General features: G+C 33.0%; 1 protein-coding gene and 1 long non-coding RNA gene across 2 annotated transcripts; one reads left to right on the forward strand and one right to left on the reverse strand.

Annotated features, from left to right (window-relative positions):
- The first annotated feature begins 4,370 nt into the window (after window positions 1-4,370).
- LOC131657086 (uncharacterized) lies at window positions 4,371-6,709 on the forward strand. The gene is made up of 4 exons (XR_009300468.1): window positions 4,371-4,902; window positions 5,909-5,965; window positions 6,223-6,322; window positions 6,479-6,709. It is a non-coding gene; the product is annotated as an uncharacterized LOC131657086 (long non-coding RNA).
- Window positions 6,710-12,427: 5,718 nt separating this feature from the next.
- On the reverse strand, window positions 12,428-13,392 carry LOC131659674 (putative F-box/FBD/LRR-repeat protein At5g22670). The gene has a single exon (XM_058928831.1). The coding sequence runs from the start codon at window positions 13,390-13,392 to the stop codon at window positions 12,646-12,648; it is 747 nt and encodes a 248-aa protein (XP_058784814.1). The 3' UTR covers window positions 12,428-12,645.
- Between the last annotated feature and the right edge of the window lie 4,779 nt (window positions 13,393-18,171).

The following is an 18,171-nucleotide window of genomic DNA, read 5'->3' on the forward strand; positions in this document are numbered from 1 at the left end:
CCCCCAACAACAAATGCCTTTTTCTCAATCACAACAATTTACCCCAAATCCTTCACAAGAAAACTATGTCAACATGCAAACCTCAATGCATAACGCCACTCAACAGGATTGGAATAACGAGGGGACCAGATTGAGTTATGGCAGTGCGACGGCATGTGATTTTATCAATGAAGAAATGGTTGAAGAATTATATGATCGCGGATATGAGATAGGTCCTTCTACTCAACCTGCAAATGATGAAGAGCCTCGTAGAAGAAGTACGAGAGATGGACATCCTCCTAATTGTGGAACCACCCAACGGTTACGCCGACCGGGTCGAGGTGGCAATTAAATACCGTTTATTTACTTTATTGTAATTTTATTTTTTTAATTACATTGTAATTTAATTTATCAATTAAAAGTATTTTATTTATGGATGCATGATTTAATATATTTTAATTCAATTTATATTAAAATTAAAAAAATTAATTGTATTATTTTTTATATTTAAAACAAAAAATATATAACATATATTAATTCAATAATATGATTAATATATAATAAAATAATTTAATTAAATAATCAAAAAAATTATAAACATGTTGTGAAATTAATATTATATTTTATTATAATATTTTTAATATATATTATTGGTTTATTATTAATTATAATATTTAAATTTGTTTTTAATTTAATTAAAAATTTCAAAAAAAAAAAACGAAAAACACTCCTCCGCCCATTCAAAGGGCGGCTGTTCATAAAAAAGGAGAAGCTCCGCCCATTCAAAGGGCGGATGCTCTATAAAACAGGTTTTTTTTTTTGAAAACATGGCATTTTGAGAAAAAGTTTGAAAAGTATGGTATAATGGGTAATAGTTTCTAAAAAGATGATAGGACAGTAAAAAATTCACCCACTCAAAGTGCAATATTTCTTTTCCCATAAAGGTATTCATTCTGTCGTGCCGAAAATCTAACAAAGTGGAAAAACAATAAATTTAGTACATTGGGCATGGTGTTGTAGTGGAAGAACAGTAACATAATAAATTATCATTGGTAACCAAAATACAAAAAGAAAAACCACAAAAGCTATGTCAAGATGTTCACTTTGGATCCTCTCCTTCCCTCCTTTCTTCTCCTTCAAACAAAATCAGTGTGAGAAGAAAGAGAAAATGAATGAAAAATCATAAATTAAAGAAGAGAGATGAACTATAAGAGAGAGATAGAGAGAAATTAGTGAAGAAGAGAGTTGGAGAGAAATTATTGAAGGAGAGCATTCAAGCCCCAAGATGTTATATGAAAGTTCATGCAATATCTTATTTCTTAAACAATGACAATCAGCACCTACCGAACCACACCAGTGATGTAGGGTAGTCACCTGATATGTATTGAAATTTTATTCAAATGAAATAGAGAAGAATTCCCCTGTTTGTCTGCACCTCCCAATGTCAAAAGGCTCCAATTTTAACAAATTGACTCAAGATCCTTCTCACTACTCTCTTGATTATTTATATACATTGTAATAATGTACTCTATTTCTCTAACTATATGAATCTAATAACTATCGAAATGTATCTAATAACTAATTAAATGGGTTATCTAACAATACCCCTAACCCATTGCATTAGCATTACCCTTCTCCCGTGTAGTGGAACTGGTGGGCAATGATACAACTGTATACATTTTTTCAGTGAACTTTATAGCTACTGCACCACCAACTGAATCTGGCAGTTATGGTTCTCGAAGATAGGTCAATCTGCATATTGGTTATCATAACTCATGTGTTGCCAAATTTGCTTGCAAGGTGTTTGAGAAAAGTCCAGAACCAATTTTTTTGTTTTATCCTGGGTTAATTTAGAAGAGATTTAAAACCCCCGCATTTTTAAACGTTTTCAAATATTTGTCCAACTATTTTCCACGTGGCGAGCCACGTCAACCTCCGTTAGTGGAAACTAACAGGAGGGACCAATATTGGAGACGGAAAAATTTGCGAGGACCATTTATTAAAGAAAAATTTTAAAGGGACTAAAATTGTAAGGTCGCATATTTATAGGGACTAAAAACGTATTTAACCCTAAATTTAATTATAAATATATGATTCTGTAAAAGCTATGTTTGCGCTTATCCTATTTAGACTCACCTAATGTTGATAGTTTGAATATGTTTATTGACTGATTCGACATTATTGACTACCTGTTTTAAATTTGACTGCCTGAGTTTTATTGACAGCCGGGGTTTATTGACTGCTTGTTTTAAATTGGATTGCTTGAGTTTAATTGATTGCCTGAGTTTTATTGACTGCCTAGAGTTTATTATTTACAGTTGAGGAGTACGTTGAATTATAAAAGAAGTCGAAGCATTTATGTATATGAGAGAAAAAGAAGTCTAAGCATTTATGATAGATTACTTAGAAAACAAGTCAATAATATATAGAATAATTTTTAACTTTTTTGTTAGTTTTTGACTGGGTAGAGCATCTGAACCTTTTTTCATAGTTAGGAGTTGTTTGTCTTATGAAGCATCTAGCATATTATTTGAAGTTAATCTCCAATCAAATGAGCCTAGTCCATCAAATTTATATTTTAGGGTAAGAAGCATTAAAAAATGTTTATTGTATTTTTAGCCTAATATACTTAGTTAATAAAAATAAATTAGATTGGACAAACCCATTTAAATATTAAAAAAAAAAATTTGCATTATGTTATAATAAATTCTTAAATTGAGTTACAGCTTAAAAAAATCAAGTCTTAATTTACTCTAAACTTGCCCTATTAAGTCTTTTAAAACGTTATAAAAGAAAAAAGGTTTAAAAAAAGAAGGTATACCTAACACATCCGAACTAATTGATACTTCAAAGAGACTGTCGCACGCTCGCGAAATGTGAACAACAGAGTCGCCACCAACATATCTATCCTAAAAGGAAAGGAACGTCAGAAAACCTAAGATGAATAAGAACGAGGTCTTTCGACCAGAGAAAGGGTAAGGGAGTCGGTTACGCGAGGGGAAGGTACTAGCACCCCTCACGCCCATCGTACTTGATGGTATCCACCTATGTTTGTTGCTATCTAAAGGGTGTGTTAACTATAAATCTAAAGCTTAATGCTAAGGAAATGCATGCAAAAGAAAGAAGAAGAAACACGGGGAAAATAAGGTTTATAAATAGTTGTGCTAGCTTAGGCCCCGCGACCTAATGCCTACGTATCCTTTTCGGGAATCAGAGCACCGTAGTTCGGCTCACATTTTTTGTTTGTTTGTGTTTTTTAGAGGACGGAGTTACATTCGCAATCTAGCGTCAGGATAACAGCTCGTTGAGTGGAGTCTTATGCGTTACCAGTCTGCGATCAAAAGGAAGCAATGTGTCCATTTAGAGAAAGAATGCCTCGGAGGCGAGATAGAGAAGAGAGAGATTTGTCGAGCGTTTCGGGTGCACCCCTTAAACAAGGGAGACTCAAATTACTCTTGTTGGTGTTTTTTAGATTGGGAACTTTCACTCAGGTGGTTCCCTTAAACAAGGGATACGAGTGTGTCCATTCCCTTTTTCATTAGTCAAACATTTATTAGTCACTTTTTAGGTGTTTTCTTGGTATCTTTTAAGGGAAATTAAGTCAAGTATTTGTTAGGTGTTTTAAAGTTGAAAAGGAAAAGAAACTAGCCTAAATGAAAATTAGCCTAATGTTATCATGGGAATTCCTAGATCCTAATGTTATCATGGTTTCTACCTAAGGTTAGGAATTAAAGAAACATGGAAATTAAAGTCACAATTAGAAGCAAAAATTGAGAATGATATAATGGTGCAAAATTAGACACAAGCATGAAGTAAGAAGTCAAAAATATAGTACAAAAGTGAAATAAAATATTACTATTTTTATTGATTTTTATGGGGGAAATTGAATTACAAATCAAGTAAAAAGACTAAAAACAAATAGCCTAAAACTAGTATTTTTATTGATTATTTCATGGAAAGAAGTTGAATTTTAATCAAGCTAAAGAAGCTAAAATGTAAACCTAAAAACCTAATTAAAGAGCAATTTAAATGAACTCAGGGGGCATGAAATTGAAACTGGTGTGATGAGTAGCAGGGGTGCAGGGCCCAGTTCGATCAAGGCACAGGGGGCGTTTTTTGTGTTGTAGAACTCTGTTTACCAAAAAGGGAATATGGGCCCAGAGGGGGTGCGTCCAGCAATTCAGTTACAGGCCCACAGAGTTATTTTGTTCATATTTTGTTAGTAAAAAAAAAGCATGGGCCAGGGGGTGTGAGTTGAATTTCAGTGTAGGCCCAGATACATTGTGTTGATCCATTTTATTATTCAGAATTAATTATTCAAAAAAATTCAATTATTCGACTTAATAACTCCATTAATCACCAGATTCTGCTTAATCTCAATTCAAATTCAGCAGGCAAATCCAGTTTAGTATCAATTACTCAGATTAAATGTTAATCAGTCACATTAATAAAATAAATTAAAAGAGGGCTAGGGTTTGTTTTAATGTGGCCATTGGGATTCTTATCACTCAAACTAAACTCCTTCTCTCTCGTTCTTCTCAACTCCTTCTCTCGTCTCATTCACCACCGTCGGAGATCGCTCCGCCGCGCCGGGGGCGGCGGAGCTTGACCAAATCTGAAAATCCGGACATCATTACAATCCTCTCTTTATCCTCTACCAGAATCTCACTTCGATTTCGCCTGAAAGAGGCTCTATCACCCTAAATCAAAAAAAGGATTACGAACCCTAGCGGGCATAAACAAGACGAAAATCCGATCCAAACACACAAAGGTTCATACAAATAGGATTCATACGACCGCTTACAAGCAAGAATCAACGACTATTGAGTGAAGGCATCGAGAGTAGAAGGATTCAGGTTTACCTGGAGTGGTACAAGCGTGATGAAACAGAAGACCAGAGAGGAGATAATAACTAGCGTCCAGGTAATCTTCTTCTTGCTTGTAGGAACTCTTCTTCTACCTTCTTCTTCCAATTTTATGATCTTTGTTCTTTATGTGAATTATGAGTTGAGTCTTGGAGTGTTGTTGATTGCGTGCAATTGATAGAATTAGGAGATGATAGAGTATAGAGAACAGGGATGAATGGTGAGATTATTGTTGTTGCAGAGAGGTTGAGGGAGGCCATAGCTCAACCAGTTGAAGCTTCCATGAGAAGCTTCAATGGCCTTTTGAAGTTATGAGCGTATGGTGAGGTTAGGGAGCTGAGGGTGATTGAGTTCAGAGAGAAGAGGAGAGATTGAAGAAGGTGAAGGAGTGAAGTTGTGTGTGAAATGGTGTCCAGAGGCTTGAATTATGGAGGGAGATTGAATATATAGAAGTGGAGGTTCAAAAATCAGTTAGGAATAGAGAGATCTGAGCTGTTAGATTAGAAGTTAGTTGGAGAGATTGAATGGTGAGATTGTGAGCAGTTAGAGTCTGTTAAATGTTAGTTACAATCTGTTAGAAATTAGGGTGAAGCTTAGTTGACAGTTAGTTAAGAAGAGGGGAAGTTTGTTATTTTCTGTTTGGAAGTTAGTTAGAATGGTTGTTTGAACTCGGGCTAAAAGGGTGGTTATGGTTTAGAAATTAATGAAGAATCTGTTAGTAGACTCAGTTAGTTAAAAGGTTGAGTTAGGTTGAAAGCAAATTGGTTAGTTGAATCAGTTATGACAGTTAGTTCTGTTAGGGATGTTGGAAATTGGTTGGCTTTGGAATTGTTTATGGTTAATTATGAAATTGAATTGTGTTAAAAAAAACAATTAGGGAAGGTCAGTTAAGAGTTAAAGAAAAGGGTAGTGTATGGATTGGATGGGGCAGCAGGGTTAATGTATTTTGTGATGATGCTGAATGATGGTGTTGAAATCTGAATCGGTTTTGACTTGCATTGAACTTTCTTAGGTAGACTTGAATTTGTAGATTATTCTCTGAGTTTTTATGTGGGGTGATGCAGGGAGCTTGGTTTGAACTTGAAAATTGCAACGCTGGTATGTGAAGCTTCAAGTAGAAGGTAAGCTAAAAATGAAAATATGTTAAGTTTTGAAACGATTATGAATACTGTGAATGTCGGTCTGGTTTGGTCGATTGCGCTAGAGTAGTAACCGTTAGGGTTGAATGGGATGCTCTTGAAATTGGCATGGAGTGTTTATTTTGTTTATTTTTCTAGATGATGAATGTGGGTATTGGATTATTGCTAGTTGGCTCGGACGCGGGGTTGTTTCGGTTTTGGTTTATTGATATGTATATGGTTTTCATGGCTCTGTTTAGGAAATGGATATGGAAGCTGCAGGGCTGCTTTTGATTTCTCCTGGAAAGGGCTTTGGTTTTGACGTGCCGGTTTTGATTTGAAGGATTATTTTCGTGATTGGTAAGTTGTGTATATTAATGAGATTCTGAAAAATTGGTTAACAAACTGTTAGCAGTTAGGAGATTATACGGAAATCTATGGTTAGCTTTTTAAAGTTATGGCTTTAAAGGCGACTGAACGCGCGATGAATTTCTTCTTTTTCTGATGAACATGCAGGTTGATGTAATTGAAGCCTAGCATCATGTGGAATTTGAAGAATGATCATGAGGTCCTGGAGTTGGTGCGGTGAAAGCTTAAAACAACTTTAGGAATATGTCCATTGTAGCTTGCTTGACATTTATATGGCTCTCTGTGTAATTTTCTATGTGGTGTAATACATGAAACAATCTGAAAGTGTAATGGCATTTAAACTTGTCTTGAAAATGTAATGACTTCTTTAAATTTGAATTGGATACAGCAGTTTGTCTTTCATTGTTTCAACCTCAAATATTTTCTTTGTAGCGATGGCATGACAGACAAGAATAGAGTTCCAATATGACTTTGGTCAATAGCTGACATGTCCCGTTGACTTTGACCAAAAGTCAAAATCCTTACTGATGCTCCTTAAACTCCAAAATGATCCTGCACACGATTCTTTTCCATATCAAACATTGGAATCTTTTTCTGAACCTCTAAAATTCCATCTGACAACCCAAGCATAGTGAAACGATGCTTAATTACATCAATGAGACCTTCAATGTTAGGTGTAGGCATTCAAATCGTGTGAACCCTTGGAGCACCATGCTCCTTATCCAATGATCCCACATTTATGTAATGAATGCATGGTATGTGGGATGACCTAAATGAATGAGATTGTGACATGCATAAGTCAATTAGGAAGTAAAATTAGAAGGGCAAATTTTGGGGTGCAACAGAGACCACTTAAAAAGGAGTTAAGAGTTTCAATTGATTAAAATATTTATGACTATTATACTGGATACGATACTGTAAACGTGCAGAATGGAAAATTACAAGTTATATCGTAGTTGGATGTACGGTCGTATGTATGTTGGGAGACGTGGACTTAAACCACTTTTCGAGGAAGGAGTTAAATTGTTTATTACATGGGCATTTGATCAAGAATGTTGTCGAACAGAGGGAGGAGTGAGATGTCCGTGTCATAAATGTGGATGTAGACGTATAATAAGTGATCCAAAAGAAGTAGAAACACATTTGAAGAGAAAGGGATTTAAGAAAAATTATTGGGTTTGGACATCAAATGGGGAAGAAATGCCGATGTATATGCCAGAGACTAGTAATTTCCAACATGGCTCAAGTAGTTAACCACAGATGGAATATGAAGAACAATTTAATCTACACGATGACATGATTGGAGATGCTTTAGGGGTGAATGCGGCCTACGATGAACAACAAGATAGTGATGAGGAAGAGTTGCCGAATGAGAAAGCTCAAAATATTTACGAGTTTTTGAAAGAAATAAACACGCCATTGTTTGAGGGTTCGTCAGACTCTAAATTATCTATGTGTGTGAGATTGTTGGCTGCGAAGTCAAACTGGAATGTTCCTATGAAAGACAATTTTCCTAGAAGTTATTATGACGCGAAGAGGTTGGTTATGAAGTTGGGTTTAGAAGTAAGGAAGATTGATTGTTGCATTAGAGGTTGCATGTTGTTCTATGGCAATGAGTTTGGTACAAACGATGGAGCGTTAGAGGAATGTAAGTTTTGTAATAGTCCAAGGTATGTAGTTTGCACTAAAGAAATTGATGGTAATAAAAAATGCATAGCAGTGAAATTAGTGTTTTATCTGTCGATAATACTAAGGTTGCAGAGATTGTTTGCTTAAATGCACAGTGCAATTCAAATGGCATGGCATCATACAAACAAAACAAGTACAGGCGCTATGCGACATCCATCTGATGGTGAGGCATGGAAGCACTTTGATCGGATGCATCTTGATTTTGCTGCATAACCTAGAAATGTCAGACTTGGATTATGATCAGATGGTTTTACTCCATATGTCCAACAGTTGGGAACTGGATATTCTTGTTGGCCGCTTATTGTTACCCCTTAAAACCTCCCCCCTGCGATGTGCATGACAAAGCCTTACATGTTTTTGACTTGCCTCATTCTAGGGCCGTCGAGTCGAAAAGCAGGAATTGATGTGTATTTACAACCTTTAATTGATGATTTAAAGAGGTTGTGGATTGGAGAACGTACTTATGACATATCTCGTAAACAAAACTTTAACATGCGAGCTGCTTTGATGTAGACTATTAACGATTTTCCTGCATATGCCATGTTGGCTAGTTGGGGTACACATGGTAAAATGGGATGTCATCATTGCATGGATAATACGATGGCGTTTACATTGGATAAAGGAGGAAAAAGTTTGTGGTTTAACTGTCATCGTAGATTCCTACCAAAAAGCCACACACTTAGAAAAACCAGAATGATTTTAGAAAAGGTGTAAAAGTAAAAAATCTGCCTCCCCCCTTTTGTCATCAGTTAAAGTATTGAACATGGTTCGTGATCTACCAAAATTCACAGACAATGGAAAAGCGATCTGAATTCCAGGATACGGGGACAAACACAATTGGACTAAAAGAAGTATTTTTTGGGACCTCCCATATTGGAAAGATAATTTATTGCGACATAACCTTGATGTTATGCACATAGAGAAGAATTTTTTCGATAATGTATTTATCACATTGATGGATGTCCAAGGCAAGACAAAAGATAATGAAAATGCTAGAAAAGACATGGAAGTGTTGTGTAATCGGAAAGATTTAGAGTTGAAGACTCTACCAAATGGGAAGATATTAAAACCCAAAGCTACTTATAGTCTAACTCCACAAGAATCCAAGCTTGTTTGTCGGTGGTTAACTGAATTGAGAATGCCTGATGGTTATGCTTCTAACTTGGCAAGGTATGCTAACGCCAACACTGGGAAGATGACTGGAATGAAAAGTCATTATTGCCATGTTTTCATGGAACGATTGCTTCCAATTGCCTTCAGCTCATTGCCAACACAAGTGCTTAATCCACTAACTGAAATTAGTCAATTTTTTAGAGATATTTGTGCATCAATTTTAAGAGTCGATGACCTTATTAAGTTGGACCAAGACATTCCTCTCATTCTATGCAAGTTGGAACAAACTTTTCCACCTGGTTTTTTCGATTCAATGGAACATCTTCCCGTGCATCTTGCATATTAAGCTTTTCTTGGCGAACCTATTCAATATAGGTGGATGTATCCTTTTGAAAAATTCATGGGTGATTCAAAGAGATCAGTGAAAAATAAGGCTAAAGTTGAGGGTTCAATATGTGCACATTATTTGCATCGGGAAACATCACATTTTTTCTCTCATTATTTCAATCACATGATGTTAATTCCAAGAATCACAAGGAATGGAGTTAATGTTACAGAAAGAAGTCAATTCACCTTATCAGTCTTCGGTCTTCCTGGTCGTAGTTCTGGAAAGACGAATGTGCACTGGCTAAACGAAAAGGAATTACAATATGTTCATGTTCATGTATTGATTAATTGCGTTGAAGTTAAACCATACATTGAGTAAGTATACCCAGTGAATATTTATTTTGAACACATTGGGTTTAAACTTATTACCTTCTAACTTACTTTTAATGTGTTTCGATATAGGTTATATAATAACTTCCATTATGAACTCACCGGTGAACAAGAAGCAACAACCACTGACATACATGCTTATTTTCCATCATGGTTCAAGAAATAATTGGCATGTAATGTCGAATCGTCTCCACAACTACTCCATTTGAGAAACTTGGCTGAAGGCCCTATTAAACGTGTAAACAAATGGCACACATACTTTATAAACGAATATAAATTTCACACTGATAAATGGACAGAAGGAAAGAAAACCATAAATAGTGGCATGTTTGTAAAAGGAGTTATAGATGGTGGTGAGGACGACTTCTATGGTGTTATCACACACATTTACGAGTTGGAATACAATTATTTGGACTCGGAAAACAAAGTTGTCTTGTTTTATTGTGATTGGTATGATCCATCTGCTAGAGGCACAAAAATAAAAATAAAATAACATTGTAGAGATTAAAATGGACCGTAGGTACAAGCATTATGATCATTTCATCATGGAACATCTTGTCAGGCAAGTTTATTACGTCCCTTATCCTTCAATTCAGTGAGCTAAGCGTGATTGGTGTGTTACAATCAAGTCAAAACCAATAGGCCATATTGAAACTGATGAACTTGTAGAAGACATTGCTTATCAAGTTGATGAAATGTCTCAAAATAATCATGTGATTAAAGTTGAACAACTTACAAATTTGTATGATAACGAAGTTGATGGTTAGAAAGTTGATGTGTTTATATTGTTGCCATCAAATAATGTGGATGATTTTGAATCAAACGAAGATAATAAAGATTTTGAATGATGATGCATCTAGTATTTTAATGAAGCTTTTAATACATATTGTAATGAATCTAGTAATGAATATAGTATTTTAATATGTAGATGCCTTTAATATGTTCAAACTTTTAATGCATATTGTAATGAATCTAGTATTTTAATGAAGCTTTTGTTGTCCTTTAATATGTACTTTGATAAGAATCCATAAGGAAAGAAATATTATTTCTTGCTGATGATGATGTAGGGTGAAAAGGAGCTTGACAAGCCTGTTAAAGAAAGTTAATTTTATGTATAGTACTGATTAATTGGACGATGAGTGTTGTAAAGGAGAAAACAATAACTCCAGAAGAAGTGATATAGGGATCCTAAAAGATTTTAGGAAATTGATCGTAGATGAGCTACCAAATGATTTTCCCTTTGAGCGAGATAAATGCATGGAAGCTAAAGTTTTCAATGTGAGAGAAGATGTGATTGAGTTTCTGCGTAATGAGAGGTTTCTAGTTAGTACTTACCGCAAGCTACAACCAAATGAAGCTCTTTAGCAAGAAGAGAACTCGGGGTCGAGTTCTTCAAAAGTGAAAGAGACTGATGTAGGAAGACTGGCTGCGCATATCGAAGAAGAAGCCGCGTGTCGAAATTATTCAGCAAGATTTGTGCAAGTTTGACGTCCGGTGTCAGAATGACTGATATTATACCTTTTTTAGAAAGGGAAACGGTCCATGAGTTCATTTCAGGCCGAAAAGAAACATTTTCTATTTTGCATAATTTCAGAAATATTGATTATATTATTAACAATTTCTTCAATTTTTATTTTAATTATTTTTTTTTGATGATTTTCACATTAGGGTTTTTTTTGATAATTTTCACATCAGGTTTTTTTTTATTATTTAAACACTCTAGGAGTGGTTGTCATGATTATCTTTGATTTAATAAAATTTAATCGTTTATTTATCTAGTGGCCTCTTGCGTTTATCATATTAGTTTTGTGCTTGTAATTCTGTGGTTTCATTTTATATTCTAGGTTTAAAGCTTGCTAATTCATAATATTTCCGAGCAAGTCAATATATATTAAAGACAATAAAAAATTATTGACTCTAATAAAATATTAATCAAAACGAAAATAAAATAGAAAAGGATGATATAATCTAAAAAGTAGTAACAATTAATTACATGAAAAATAATATATAATTTGAAGATCTGTATTACAAAAATATAGATTTATGTTTTAGAATTGTAAACTCATTATTGCTCAAGTAGTATCTAATATAACAAGCACCCTAATAGGCATGACATTCTCAAGCTTTCATCAATCAAATAAAAGTTCACATGTTGGAGAGCCTCTTTTGGATAAAGATAATTCCTTTAATATTTGATCTTTTTCATTTATATCCATGGAGCTGACACTAGTAATTGTTATGATCTCTAGTACTTTTGAATTTTGTATAATATATGTTGCAAATTGGAGTTCACTTTCAGTACCTTTATAATCTCTAATACAAAATGTCTTGAGGTGTGATGAAAGGCATTGTGGAACAACTGGTTGTTCCTTTAAATATTTGTCAAACGAGTCAAATGGATCTCCAATTACACAATCCTGTAAACAATTTGACATGATTTTTTTGTAAGTGGGTGAAAAATGAAAATAGATATAAAAAGTTATAATAAAATTATTTATATAAATACAGAAACTAAACCTGAATGGTAATATTCTGAAGTTTAGGGCAACAATTGAGCAATTGAATCCACCACAACACTTTTGAATTTTGGGGGAAGTTTCCTCCAATTTTATAGATAAGGTCAATATGAGTTAGTCGGTTAAATATTGGAAACGGGTCATTAAGTGACAAGCCCTGGTCACTAAGTGACAAGCCCTGCACGAGTTACACACAAAAAATTATTTAGATGCATATATATTTGCATGGCTGAGAGTTTTATACAAGAAAATAAAAACAATTTAGGTAGGGAATGGTATTCATACCGTATCTAAATGCAGGTTCTCAACCTCAGTAAGCATAGTAATTGGAAAATTGATATCACATATCCTTGCTGTCAACAAATTGGTGATGGGTAAGACCTTGGTGACGGGTGAGAAATTTTCCACCAAAAAGTATATCATACGTGAATGATAGGCATGCAATTCCTCTAGAACGGGACAACTTGACAAAAGCTTGATAGGATAATCATAATTGTCAAAAAGAACACTTCTCCAATGGAGAGTTTTGAGAAGGGGAAGATCGAACTTATAATGAGGAGAAATATCTCTCATTATTATATTCCTCAAATTTAAAACCTGAAGTGTCTTACAAGTAAAAATGCAAGGAGATAATTCTATTTTTACGAGGTCAAGGGATAAAATTAAAAGAGAATGAAACGGCATATGAAGGTTGAGACTCTCCAATCTTCCTTGTTTAACAGCATAGCTAACCGATTTATTGAGATCATTCAGATCGTATGGTGAAGATCTGTTCGCACATTTGAAGGTGAAAGACCGGATTGGAAGCATAACATCACGCGAAGACATGGTTGAAGACATAAAATTGGTAAAGGAATGAAAGTCTTGGACAGCATCATCGTCAAAGTATAGGATAGGGACTGAGAGCCAGACTGACTTCCATCTTTTAGAGAGAATATCTGTGGTAGCAGCCAGTTTTGTGGGAAGATATGACAGAATCTGACTGAGTAGAGAATTTGGTAATTCGCTAATTCTATCGGAAGCCATTGCAGCAATTTGTCTTCAATTCACTGAAAATAGGGTTTCTCAGATTCAGATAATAGGAAGGGTAAGGGTTTCACAAAAATATAATAAAAAGAGGGTATCAGTATATACTATATATAGGGAAATAATTGTTGCCCAACGTTATAATCGCAAAAAATCAGTATCATCATATCATAAAATTAGCTCCTAAATTTAAATATATTAGATCAGATAATAATATAATAAAATTACAACCTATATTTAAGCCATAAATTTTTTAGGCAAACTAAATTAGAGCCATAAGTTTTTGTTCGGACTTTCTATAGAGATAAGAATAAGTTGTTGTCTTTTTTTAATATAGAGACAAGAATTAATTCTTTACTAATAAAATAAGAATAAACTAATGACCAGAAATTAAATTATTAAATATCAATAAAAAATTATAATATAAAAAATTATTAAATATAACATATCGAGTAATACATGAATATAATAATTATAATATTAATAATAAAATTACAATCTTTATTTACGTCATAAGTTTATATTCACAAATAAGCAATGGCATATTCATTTGTTTGTATGTTTTATTCGATTTAAGACAATAACTAGTGTGGTACCCGTGCGTTCGCACGGGTATCCGTCGTTTTCGTGTATTGAGATTGAGAAAAATAAAAGGTATTAGTAAACGATTAAATTTTGATTAAAATGGAAAAGTTATAAAAATATTAATATTAAAAAAACTGAATAGTGAAAATAAAAAATAATTAAGAAAATAAAGTTTATATTGTTTTAGATTGTATAATATATGTATGGATGCATTTAAGAAATGTAGAGGACCCATTAAAAAATAATTGATTTTAAATAAAAGAATAATTAAGTGTCATTTTATTGGTATGCAATAAAAATTGGAAACATCAATTATTTGACTTAAATTATTATTGTTTTACCGACGGTATAACAAAATGTGGCCTGCATAAAGAATAGACAACAGAATATCGATTGTCCAATGCAATAAAGTTAGTCATATTTACTTTCAACATACTAACCTCGCTTCCCGTTAATATTGAATATGTTAATTAATAACTCCATGTTCCCGTTAATATTCAATAGTTTGATCAATAACTTCATGTTCCCATTAATATACAATATTTTGATCAGTAACTTAATGTTTTCGTCAATATTCAATATTTTGATCAGTAACTTCATGTTTTCGTTAATATTCAATATTTTAATTTTTAACTTCATATTCCCGTTTTTATTCAATACTTTGATCAGTAATTTCACGTTCCCGTTAATATTAATATTTTGATCAGTAATTTCATGTTTCCGCTAATATTAATATTTTAAACAATGATATATATTTGTTTATATATATATATATATATATATATATATATATATATATATATATATATATATATATATATACACTATTTTTGTTTTGGAATTATTGTCATACTTTCATATTTTCGTTAATATTCAATATTTTGATTAGTAACTTCATGTTCTCGTTAATATTCAGTAATTTTGATCAGCAACTTCATGTTCTCGTTAATATTCAATATTTTGATTAGTAATTTCATGTTCCCGTTAATATTAATAGTTTGATCAGTAATTTCATGTTTCTGTTAATACTCAATATTTTTATCAATAACTTCATGTTCCGTTAATATTCAATATTTTGATTAGTAACTTCATGTTTCCGCTAATATTAATATTTTGATCAGTAACTTCATATTCCTGTTAATATTCAATATTATTTATCAGTAACTTTATGTTCCCGTCATTAGTAAATTCATGTTTCCGTTATTATTCAATATTTTAATCAGTAACTTCATGTTCCCGTTAATATTCTATATTTTGATGAGTAATTTAATATTCCCTTTAATATTCAATTTTTTTGATCACTAACTTCATGTTCCCGTTAATATTAATTGTTTAAAATCAATTTATAAATCAAATATATTATTTCATATATATAAATATTTGAATCAATCATATAATTATTCCTATATATAAATAATTTTGTTTTGGAATTATCTAAAAAAATTTTAAATCAATAGTAAATTTATTCTTGCTATTATTCAATATTTAATTAAATGTGTTAATATCGGTATCATATACGCGTACCATATAACTACCCGTATGAACTTGTCCGATTAAAAATTTAAATTTTATAAAAAAGAAACAAATAAGACTATTTGAACAAATAAATTCAGTTTCAATACTCTTATTAATATCATTTATTAATTTATAATTTATTATAAAACAGTTTATTTAAATTTAAAATTTTAAAATTAATTTGACTTAAATTTGTAAATAATGATATGTTTGATGTTTAAAAAAAAAAAGAAAATTTGAAGCATATACATACTTAACAATTTATTAAAATCATGGAAGTCAAATCATAAATTGCATTCTTTAAGATCTAAAAAGTTCACCTAGTCTTAATGTGAAAATTCTAGCTGCTCATAATAAATTCATTGTCACAATTAAAGAGAGTTATACATCCAATAGAGATCAAGTAGAAGCTTTATTATACTATAAAAGTCATGTCTTTCATATTTCCTCATGTCTTTCCTACTTTACCAATAATTCCTTTAATCAGTTGTGGCGAGAGAAGACAAAGAATAGATTGTGCAAGGGGTTGGGTAGAAACTTCAGCAACAACCGTCTTCAAAGCAATGCTAGCAGTGTCCCGATGTTGATCCTTCCGATTTAGTATTTTTTCACACAATTGACTGCTCATTTCCACAACCTTTGCCTCATTCATTTTCCTCACAAACGGAGCAAGGCTGGAATTATTAATTAAATGAACAAATTAAAATATCATTTATACTCTCTCAATTCATTTTCTAACACCAACCTGAATGTGGGGAATTCATAATATGAGTGAAAAGAAATACCATTTAACAGCAAGTTCAGAAACATCACCAGCAGCATCATGAAGTTGTTGTATGATGATATTTTTCAATTTAACTTCAAGATCAACATCAGTGTCCCATACACAAATATACCCATCCCATTTCACCTAGGTTGCTTAACATTATAACAGAAGAGTGGAATGTATCAGCTTATAACTTAACATTTTTCTACTACTAAGATAAAATGACAAAATAAGAGTATGGAGAACAAATAAAGGAATGTATCAGCCTATCCCATTTATTTGTAATTGTTATCTCCTGCCAAAAACAGAAAATGTGTGTTAGACATTTTTTTCCCTCTTGTGCCCTGTCTTTCTAATAAGCTAAAAACAACTTATGTACATATCCCAAACTACTTTCATAGGATAAGCCAAATAAGTTATTCCAAACGATGTTGAATCAAGTCAGCCCCTCTCTTAATAAGGACTTGTGTAACACCCCTCTAATAACCCGCGGCAATTAAACAATTAACAAATCAGAGTAGGCATGCAAGGGGTATCACAATTCATAAAATAAATAAGCACACGTCGGTACCTGTCATGCATTCACTGAAAACAACTGAAATTATAACTCAACGGACAAAATCATGTTTTACACAGCGGAATTAAAACACACACGAGTCGACATTCGTCATAATGTATTTGACTCAATCAACCATCAAATAGAGTTATAATCAAACTCATACATAAACGTGTTCCCAGTGTTACATCTACCAGAGCATGACACCGACACTAAAACCAAAAACAGACTTATGAGCTAATCCTCACCAAGTCACGCCGCTATCCTCAATCTGAAAATGACAACAAGTAAGGGTGAGTCTCATCACAGTTAACCAATGTTATCACATCACAAATAATAACATATCATAGTTATATCATTCACCCGACCGTTTCATATTCAGACAATCATCAATCATATGTCCACAGACAAACAAACAATCAACACATAACATATATTTAATCATGTTATAGCAAATCATGCACATGTATGAAACTGACACTATGCATGTGGTACCAATCATCACCAGTGGAATCATCCACCGACCGATCTATCATCAATTCAGAAACGGCCCTGCCAGCACCAATTCCACACAATGGGAATTCTGCCCCTCGATGAATCCTCTCATCATATAGGATTCAACTCATGTTTATGAATGCATGTAACATATATATAACATACTTTCATCATTACCAATCTATGAGTAGCATCAACTATACTCATTTCATCATCATCATCATCAATAACAAGCATGTTCATATATATATCACATCATTCAACATAATCAATCATCAGTATACCACAGAATCACATCACAAGTTTATTCGTTTGGATAAGATAATAGGATTAGGGACATAAAACGCTTGTTCCAAACAATCATCGGCGTAGTTAATATCTCTCACTTAATCATCTACATCCAAATCCACCTTTCCAAACACCACCTTATTCCACCATCTTAGTCTTTCTTTTAGGAAACTAAGTTTTTCTTTCAAGACAAAGTCTCCTCTTTCTTCCACCTTAATCTCTCTCCACTCCTTTTCCACAAACGGAATGAGCTATTTGAAAGAGAACCATTCATTATTAAACTTAAAAGGTTTAGGTCCCCAATCTTTGTTATCCAAAACAAGCCAAATAGGGCAATAATCCGAAATGTCTCTAGTACCAATCATTTGGCCAATGACGCTCCACCTATTGACGATTGTATCCGACAAGATAAATAGATCAATTTGGCTCGTAAACTTCCCATCACCACTATACCAAGAGAATTTATTTCCTTTACAAGGGATATCCATCAAACCACTTTCCCCTATAAAGTTTGCAAAAAGAATCAAATCATTATTATTATTATCGTACAAACTCCGCCCTTTCCTTTCACTTT

Source organism: Vicia villosa, linkage group LG3 (assembly GCF_029867415.1).
Source record: "Vicia villosa cultivar HV-30 ecotype Madison, WI linkage group LG3, Vvil1.0, whole genome shotgun sequence".
In the NCBI taxonomy this organism is placed as follows: domain Eukaryota; kingdom Viridiplantae; phylum Streptophyta; class Magnoliopsida; order Fabales; family Fabaceae; genus Vicia; species Vicia villosa.

Coding starts and splice junctions, on each gene's coding strand:
- LOC131659674 (XM_058928831.1), bottom strand. CDS start 13,392: ATGGCTTCCGATAGAATTAGCGAATTACCAAATTCTCTACTCAGTCAG.